This window comes from Pongo pygmaeus, chromosome X (genome assembly GCF_028885625.2).
Source record: "Pongo pygmaeus isolate AG05252 chromosome X, NHGRI_mPonPyg2-v2.0_pri, whole genome shotgun sequence".
In the NCBI taxonomy this organism is placed as follows: Eukaryota; Metazoa; Chordata; class Mammalia; order Primates; family Hominidae; genus Pongo; species Pongo pygmaeus.
Window position 1 is genome coordinate 150501146 of NC_072396.2, and position 9217 is coordinate 150510362.

The window sequence follows — 9217 nt, forward strand, 5'->3', positions numbered from 1 at the left end:
TTTACGATCCTCGTAGGGGGTTCTTAAATATCTGCCTGCGAACTCCCAAAGATTGGGCGCTTACTAGTTAGGGCAGGCAGCTGTCCCGGAGGGTGTCCAGCTCGGACGGCTGACTGCTCTTTCACTTGTCGTTAACTTCCACCCAGTAGTCTTAGTCTCCCCTTGGACATGGTACCGACCGTGTGCCATTCTTGTTTCACTCGACCAAGCCCGAGCTGCAGCCCAGGGTGGAAGCCGCAAGGGCTGGGCAGAGTTCCAGGCAAGAGGGACCGAGAGGCGTGAGCAGTGCTCCGCAGCGCTTGTCAGAGAAATGGAGCAGCGGCTCCTTTGTGGGCTCTTACATCCCCGTCCTGGGTGCACAGCCCGGATATTTGATCTGTGGGGTGATTGATAAGTGAGGGAGAGGGGACGCGATCCCTCCCTCCCTCCTGCCTCCCTCTTCCCTCCTCCCTCCCTTCTTCCCCTCTCCTCCCTCCCGCTTTACTTCCCTCCTCCCTCTCGCCTCCCTCCCTCCTTCCTGCAAGAAGCGTTGCCCGTTGGCTAGCTGCTCGGTGGGGATCTGCCTGCCCTGGGGGCGCCGCCCGCGCTCCCCGCGGTGCTCTCGCTCCTGGGCTGCGCCAGTCCGAGGCGGTGCCGGCTCCTTTGCCTCGCCGAGTCGCAGATGCTGCGGGCGCCTCCGGGAAAAGATCTGGGCAGCGCGCTCGCTCGGTAAGTTCTGAGCACTCGGGGACGCGGTGAAGACGCGGCCAGTGAGCCGGCTTTCCTCAGTCCGTTGCCTTTCCCGGCCACCTCTCCTTGCGAGGGGCACCAGCGTGGGGAGGCTGGGAGCCATCCGCGGAGGACAGCTCGCTGGCGGCCGCCCTCTACCCTCAATCCCCACTAGAGATTCCTCACCCCGGGACCGTCCGCGCGGGCGTGGTCGGGCTCCGCGCGTCGCGCAGCGGGGTGGCACAGGCGGCCAGGGAGGGCCCACGCACCCGGCGCGAGCTAGAAGCCTCCCGTCGGCCTGCAGTGCCCAAGCCCCCAGGCGAGGGCAGCCCGAGTGGCCGTCGCGGCTGTGGGTCCGCATGCCGGGCACCGCACCAGGTGTCTAGCAGGTAGGGGCAGGGAAGGTAGGGCTGCGCTGGCGGCCGGTGCCCAGTTACCGGCGAGCCGGGACGCTCGGAGACACCTGGTCTCCCGGAAGCGCCCTTCGGAAATGGGATTCGACCAGGCTTGCGGGCGGCGGGTGTTTAGAAGAGGAGGCTGCGGGCAAGCAGTGCCCCCTCTCTGGTCTCCCGGACTCCTCTCAGCCCCCTCGTGGCCTGATGGGCGGCTGGGACGGAGGTGGGCTGTAAGCCCGCCGGCACCCACCGTGTCCTGTGGAAGGCTTGGAGACCTGAGCCAGGCTCTACTCGGTTAGATGCGAGTGAGACAGGCGACGGAGTTCTTCTTTAAGCCTCCCTTGCCTCAGCAAGGAGAGGGAGCGTTTTCCTTATTTTAATGACCGCCTTTGCCTCCCTTGGGGTCCCAGTTCACCCTGAACCTTTCCACAGCCTTAAAAGCCCGCTCTCCCTAGCGGGGTGCTGCGGCAGTTCTTCAGAAGACACGGGGCCAAATGAAACTTACTTAAAGTGGTTATCGCGTTTCAGGCTGATTTGTTCCTAGTAACTACGTTTTGGAAAGCAGCTGTGGACTCTCAGGGACAGGCAGGAACGAAGACCCCCTTAGGGTCCGAGTGTCCCTTCCCACAGTTAGATTACCCGTGAATTTGCTTGATTCTGTAGGTCTCAAGAATCTCATGAGCCCCCAACCACCTCCACCTTTCTCTCTGAATCTCTCTCCTGTCTCTGAAATTTTTAGCAAAAATAATCTGTCCTCAAGGAATACTGAAGGCGTCATCAATGTCTTGAAGGAAATTACTGTATCTGAGAACCGAAACTAGTATTTGATGTTTCACTCTCAAATACATTTTTTTGAATAAAAAGGATACCTTTAAGTAAAACACTACCACCACTATTTCAGTTTAAGTAGATTTTTAATTCATATTAAGCAGTAGTGTGCTCTTTGGAAAGATGATGGACTGGGACTCATAATCCCTGGGTTTTGTTTCTAATTGTAGTTTCTTGAGTAAGTCAGCACTTTCCCTGGTTGAGAAATGACCTCATCTGTAAAATGAACCTGACTTGTAAGGTCCTGTTCGGCTCTCACGTCTTTACTTCAGTTAAATATTGACATGATACATGTTTGTTGAATGAATGACTGAATGAATAAATCTTATTGCTCTAGGAACTATGTGCTTTTAACCTTTGGAAATACATAGAAACAAATGCCTCCTTTGCTAGGAAAGGGAGCTTAATTGTGCTCCCACTGCATCAGACTGCTTCCATCTAATGATGCAATTGCAATACAGGGTGGGAGGCCATCCGCAGGGCTGTCCCTCTGCCTCAGAGCTCATCTCAAGTTTGCTTTTCTCTATGGAGAAGGAAAATTTGAGTCTCCAGAAGGAAAGTATTTTGCTAAACGCCAAGCAAGAATTAGAGGGTAAGGGGGCACCTGATGCCTGTTCCAAGGCTCTTAGAAGAAGAAGGAGAAAGGGAGAAAGCTCAAGAAAATAATGCACAGATCACCAGCTACAGGTTGCCGTAGTGCCTAAGTTTATAAACTACCCCCGCCCTTCCCGGAGAGAAAGGAGCTTGTATAAAGGGAACAATCCTAGGACCTAGGCTTAACAAGGAAGGAGAAGGGGAGAAGCAGGGGTCGTTCTGTTCTCAAGTGGTTTGTTATATCTGTGTGTTTATCTGTTCCACATTTGGCCAGGCAGTGGGACTCCGGGAAAGCAAGCTGAAGTGTTTTGTGGGACAGGTACATCATTTGGTCAATTCCTTTTCCCTGGTTATTTGATTCCCTCCTTTTCCTGACCCATCTCCCCCTTCCTAGCAGAGGCAACCAAGGCCTTTCCAGGCAACAGCAGACATTATTTACCCCTTGTGAGTTGATTCCACAATGGAAGACTCTTGGGTCCAAGGAGCTGTAAGATAATTAAGGAGAAAACAGATAATGAGGGCAAAATCCAACACCTGGCCATTAGCAATGCTCTGGAAAGGCTATTTAAACCCACATTGGATATCAGAGCTGGGAGGGCCCATACAGTCTACCTACCTGCCTTTTGCAGATGGAGACAGGAAGATCCAGAAGCTAGCGGCACATCTAGCAACAGAGCCAGATCAGAACCCAGGTAAGCTCGGTCTCAGGCCAGGATTCCTTTTACATCTCCTCTCTTTCTCAGGAGCCAGTCTTCCTGCACCAGCTTCCTCTTTTCTCCTAGCTCCCCTGCCCCTGCAGCCTGGAGGGCTCAACCACCCTTCCTTTGGCTCCCACTCCCAGATGAGGCTCAGCCTGGCAGTGCTTTTCTGACACCCACTTCTTTTCTCCTTCCTCCAGGCAAGAAGTGCACGTTTAAACCTCATTATCTGGCTAAGTATAAACCTCAGGGAGAAAAGGGTTTTGTTTTTGTTTTTCTCAGTCTATAAGCTAACATTGAGCTGACTTTCAGAGTCCAGGCAAATATCTGTTTGGTGGGTCACCACCCAGAAAGGAATTCTCTTAGCACTGAATCAGGGCTCTGTATGTAAAGTATAAATCCCCTAAGAGAACTCCTCACCCTCCTACACAGACACATTGGTGCATGCACACACACCCCACTCTCTGCACAGAGAGCATCTGAGCTAGAAGCTGGCAAGTGGGGCACCAGTCCTGTAGCAAAGAGGCACACCACACACACATACACACACTCTCTCTCTCTCTCTCACACACACACACACACTCTCTCTCTCTCTCTCTCTCTCTCTCACACACACACACACACACACACACACACACACACACACTTCTCCCTTGCTTGGGAATCTGGGAGAAGAACCCCCACCCCCACCCCTGCCCTCCATAGGCACTGTGTAGGTGAGAGAAAGAGGGAGGAGTGAAAGAGAACACAAAGAGGGGCCCAAGGAGGTGCCAGCCCATTAGCAGGGCCCCTCCTTGAGAAACCCCTCTGCAGGAGCTTCTCCTGCGCCAGCCAGGTTGGAGGTGGAGTAGTTCAGAATCAACTGACGCAGCCGGGAATTGAGCTTTGCAAAGCCGCTTGCAAGGAAGGGAAGCATCTGCCCAACCCTCCCCCACCGGGCGCCCTGGATCCTCTGCCTGCCCCCTCCCCTGTGACGTCACCCTAGTCCTGTCCCGGGGAGCCTGCAAAGCCTCTCAGATTCAAACTGCTAGACGCACTGCTGCCACCGCCACCGATTTGGAAACGCGCGCCCAGGCTCCGTCGTCGCCTTCGCCCGCCGACTGGGCCAGCCGGCTCTCCGACCTCCTTACAGAATCGCACCCCAGTCCCTCCCTGGCAGCTCGGCTTCCCTCCGCTCCAACTCTTCTCTTCCGCTCCTGCCTCCTGTCGGATTTTTAATTTCTGCGCACCCCCAGTCAAATTAAATCAACCAACAAAAAGCAGGGCATCCCCCCGGAAGCAGCGTCTTATTTTACCTTGTTCTCCCACTTCCTGAAGATGCTGAACTCCTGGTGGACTGCAGAGGAGAGGGGTTCAGTCTTCTCCTGATGTGTGAGTAACCACCACCTCGCACTGTCTTTGCCATCTCTATCTCTCCTCTATACCTGTCGCCAGCCCCCTGATTCCTGATTTTCCCACCCCCTTTTTGCGCTTTTTTTTTTTTTTTTTTCCCTAAAGCGATTGCGATTTCTGCTGGGAGCTCAAGACGGGGGAGCTGCCCGAGATCTCTTCGAGATACCCCAGGGGAGGAGGAGATGGGCAGGATTTAGTAGGACAACTCGGTTACTAATGACTTGGCGGCTGGCTGCGACCCCCTGGGAAATCAGGTGCAAGCATGTGTGTTCCCGGGGCGCGTGTGTGGGTGGCCTAGGGGTGGGGGAATAGGGAGCAGAGAAAAGAAACCGCTTTGAAAAATGCAATGATTTCATTCCGCCGTGTTGCTAACCCCCTCATTCTCCCTCGCTCCCACTCCGCCTCCTTGCTTTACCATTTTTAATCGGGCTTCCTTATTTCTTTCTTCCCTGCACCCGCTTCTTCCTCCTGCCCCCACCTAAGGTTTGCCTGTAGGTACCTGAGTTGACACCGAAGGTGCCTAAAGATGCTGAGCGGCGTTTGGTTCCTCAGTGTGTTAACCGTGGCTGGGATCTTACAGACAGAGAGTCGCAAAACTGCCAAAGACATTTGCAAGATCCGCTGTCTGTGCGAAGAAAAGGAAAACGTACTGAATATTAACTGTGAGAACAAAGGATTTACAACAGTTAGCCTGCTCCAGCCCCCCCAGTATCGAATCTATCAGCTTTTTCTCAATGGAAACCTCTTGACAAGACTGTATCCAAACGAATTTGTCAATTACTCCAACGCGGTGACTCTTCATCTAGGTAACAACGGGTTACAGGAGATCCGAACGGGGGCGTTCAGTGGCCTGAAAACTCTCAAAAGACTGCATCTCAACAACAACAAGCTTGAGATATTGAGGGAGGACACCTTCCTGGGCCTGGAGAGCCTGGAGTATCTCCAGGCTGACTACAATTACATCAGTGCCATCGAGGCTGGGGCATTCAGCAAACTTAACAAGCTCAAAGTGCTCATCCTGAATGACAACCTTCTGCTTTCACTGCCCAGCAATGTGTTCCGCTTTGTCCTGCTGACCCACTTAGACCTCAGGGGGAATAGGCTAAAAGTAATGCCTTTTGCTGGCGTCCTTGAACATATTGGAGGGATCATGGAGATTCAGCTGGAGGAAAATCCATGGAATTGCACTTGTGACTTACTTCCTCTCAAGGCCTGGCTAGACACCATAACTGTTTTTGTGGGAGAGATTGTCTGTGAGACTCCCTTTAGGTTGCATGGGAAAGATGTGACCCAGCTGACCAGGCAAGACCTCTGTCCCAGAAAAAGTGCCAGTGATTCCAGTCAGAGGGGCAGCCATGCTGACACCCACGTCCAAAGGCTGTCACCTACAATGAATCCTGCTCTCAACCCAACCAGGGCTCCGAAAGCCAGCCGGCCACCCAAAATGAGAAATCGTCCAACTCCCCGAGTGACTGTGTCAAAGGACAGGCAAAGTTTTGGACCCATCATGGTGTACCAGACCAAGTCTCCTGTGCCTCTCACCTGTCCCAGCAGCTGTGTCTGCACCTCTCAGAGCTCAGACAATGGTCTGAATGTAAACTGCCAAGAAAGGAAGTTCACTAATATCTCTGACCTGCAGCCCAAACCGACCAGTCCAAAGAAACTCTACCTAACAGGGAACTATCTTCAAACTGTCTATAAGAATGACCTCTTAGAATACAGTTCTTTGGACTTACTGCACTTAGGAAACAACAGGATTGCAGTCATTCAGGAAGGTGCCTTTACAAACCTGACCAGTTTACGCAGACTTTATCTGAATGGCAATTACCTTGAAGTGCTGTACCCTTCTATGTTTGATGGACTGCAGAGCTTGCAATATCTCTATTTAGAGTATAATGTCATTAAGGAAATTAAACCTCTGACCTTTGATGCTTTGATTAACCTACAGCTACTGTTTCTGAACAACAACCTTCTTCGGTCCTTACCTGATAATATATTTGGGGGGACGGCCCTCACCAGGCTGAATCTGAGAAACAACCATTTTTCTCATCTGCCCGTGAAAGGGGTTCTGGATCAGCTCCCGGCTTTCATCCAGATAGATCTGCAAGAGAACCCCTGGGACTGTACCTGTGACATCATGGGGCTGAAAGACTGGACAGAACATGCCAATTCCCCTGTCATCATTAATGAGGTGACTTGCGAATCTCCTGCTAAGCATGCAGGGGAGATACTAAAATTTCTGGGGAGGGAGGCTATCTGTCCAGACAGCCCAAGCTTGTCAGATGGAACCATCTTGTCAATGAATCACAATACAGACACACCTCGGTCGCTTAGTGTGTCTCCTAGTTCCTATCCTGAACTACACACTGAAGTTCCACTGTCTGTCTTAATTCTGGGATTGCTTGTTGTTTTCATCTTATCTGTCTGTTTTGGGGCCGGTTTATTCGTCTTTGTCTTGAAACGCCGAAAGGGAGTGCCGAGCGTTCCCAGGAATACCAACAACTTAGACGTAAGCTCCTTTCAATTACAGTATGGGTCTTACAACACTGAGACTCACGATAAAACAGACGGCCATGTCTACAACTATATCCCCCCACCTGTGGGTCAGATGTGCCAAAACCCCATCTACATGCAGAAGGAAGGAGACCCAGTAGCCTATTACCGAAACCTGCAAGAGTTCAGCTATAGCAACCTGGAGGAGAAAAAAGAAGAGCCAGCCACACCTGCTTACACAATAAGTGCCACTGAGCTGCTAGAAAAGCAGGCCACACCAAGAGAGCCTGAGCTGCTGTATCAAAATATTGCTGAGCGAGTCAAGGAACTTCCCAGCGCAGGCCTAGTCCACTATAACTTTTGTACCTTACCTAAAAGGCAGTTTGCCCCTTCCTATGAATCTCGACGCCAAAACCAAGACAGAATCAATAAAACCGTTTTATATGGAACTCCCAGGAAATGCTTTGTGGGGCAGTCAAAACCCAACCACCCTTTACTGCAAGCTAAGCCGCAATCAGAACCGGACTACCTCGAAGTTCTGGAAAAACAAACTGCAATCAGTCAGCTGTGAAGGGAAATCATTTACAACCCTAAGGCATCAGAGGATGCTGCTCCGAACTGTTGGAAACAAGGACATTAGCTTTTGTGTTTGTTTTTGTTCTCCCTTTCCCAGTGTTAATGGGGGACTTTGAAAATGTTTGGGAGATAGGATGAAGTCATGATTTAGCTTTTGCAAGTTTTCCTTTAAATTATTTCTCTCTCGCTCTCCTCCCCTCCTTTTTTTTTTTTTTTTTTTTTTTGTTTCTTGTTCCCTTCTCTTCTTAGGAACCATCAGTGGACATGAATGTTTCTACAATGCATTTCTTCATATATTTTGTTTATGGTTTTGTTTCTTTTTTCTTCTTTGTTTTTCAGTGTGGGAGTGGGAAGAGGAGATTATAGTGACTGAAGAAAGAATAGGCAAACTTTTCAAATGAAAGTGGATATTTAGTGTATTTTGTAGAAGATCTCCAAAGATCTTTTGTGACTACAACTTCTTTTGTAAATAATGATATATGGTATTTCCATCGTCAGTTACCGAGTATAGCCACTGGGTATCACTACTTTGTGTTAAAGTGCCTTCGCACTTTAAGTACATTACTTAAATGTTGCTTTTAGCTTTGATAAATTGAAAATATTTTAATGTGTTGTATTTTTGAAATTGAAAACACTGTAAAATAGATTGATGTGTCAACTATATTAAGTCAACATACAGTTTGCTTGAGTTATAGAAACCAGCCTGTCATCAAATGATTCTAGTTCTAGGACTTTGTAGGCTTAACTATAAAATATTTCCTTTCCTCTGGGTTTAAGTGATTTTATTTAAGTCAACTAAGGGGATTTAACAGTGGACTAGAGGTAATAAGCCACCTCAGTCAGGATTAATAATTCATTAATAAAATATATTTAACCCAATATCAGAGTGAATTGAGCAATTAATGCCCTTCCGTAAATCATTATTTTACAGTAACATGGTGACTGTTTTAGATTATTTTCCTAATTAAAAGAACGTGACACAGCTAGTAATATATTTTTCTGCATTGAATTAGATATTTTTATATATTTAAATGAAAAAGTCTGTATTTCTAACTTTTTAATTGAAATTAATATTTTTTCTGCCTATTGAAACATTTTCTATAAACACACACCAGTAGAGGCCGCCACACACCTCATTTAACAAAGACATATGAGCCATTAAAGACCTTGAAGGAAGACTTCATGGGTGAGATTAAAACTTCCCAAGTAAGTTCTCTGCAAAATTCAAGGTAGCAGAGATAAAAATGTATACATTACTCTCTATTTATTTTAGATCACGGGTTAGACTCATAATCCTTCTCAAGTTTAACACTTTCTGACAAAACAGCATTTTCCTCTAGAGTTTAATTGAAGCATTAATGGGGTGCTATCAAATCAAGTACTATTTGCGTCTCCAAATCGATTAATAGTTACCTAAACCAAGACATTAAGCATCTTTTTCCTTCTGCCTTCTTTAGGCTTGTGTTACTTGAAGTTTTCCTTGTCAGCTTGAGCAAGACTTTCATTTTGGTGTTAGCATTAAAATTATTTTAA

At 48.7% G+C, this 9217-nt stretch overlaps 1 protein-coding gene across 6 annotated transcripts; it reads left to right on the forward strand.

Moving 5' to 3' along the window:
• Positions 1-297: 297 nt before the first annotated feature.
• On the forward strand, positions 298-8563 carry SLITRK2 (SLIT and NTRK like family member 2). 6 transcript variants are annotated; one of them, XM_063660128.1, is made up of 5 exons: positions 298-708; positions 3155-3217; positions 3424-4594; positions 4721-4879; positions 5099-8563. In XM_063660128.1, the coding sequence occupies exon 5, from the start codon at positions 5142-5144 to the stop codon at positions 7677-7679; it is 2538 nt and encodes an 845-aa protein (XP_063516198.1). In that variant the 5' UTR covers positions 298-708; positions 3155-3217; positions 3424-4594; positions 4721-4879; positions 5099-5141; the 3' UTR covers positions 7680-8563. The 6 variants fall into 6 exon arrangements, with proteins under 6 accessions (XP_063516198.1, XP_054329006.1, XP_063516200.1 ...); XM_054473031.2 differs by having other exon boundaries at positions 4721-4869; XM_063660130.1 differs by having other exon boundaries at positions 4541-4594.
• The last annotated feature ends 654 nt before the right edge of the window (positions 8564-9217 follow it).

Excerpts from the sequence above, each read along its gene's own strand:
- SLITRK2 (XM_063660129.1), top strand. The coding sequence starts at position 5,142 with ATGCTGAGCGGCGTTTGGTTCCTCAGTGTGTTAACCGTGGCTGGGATC.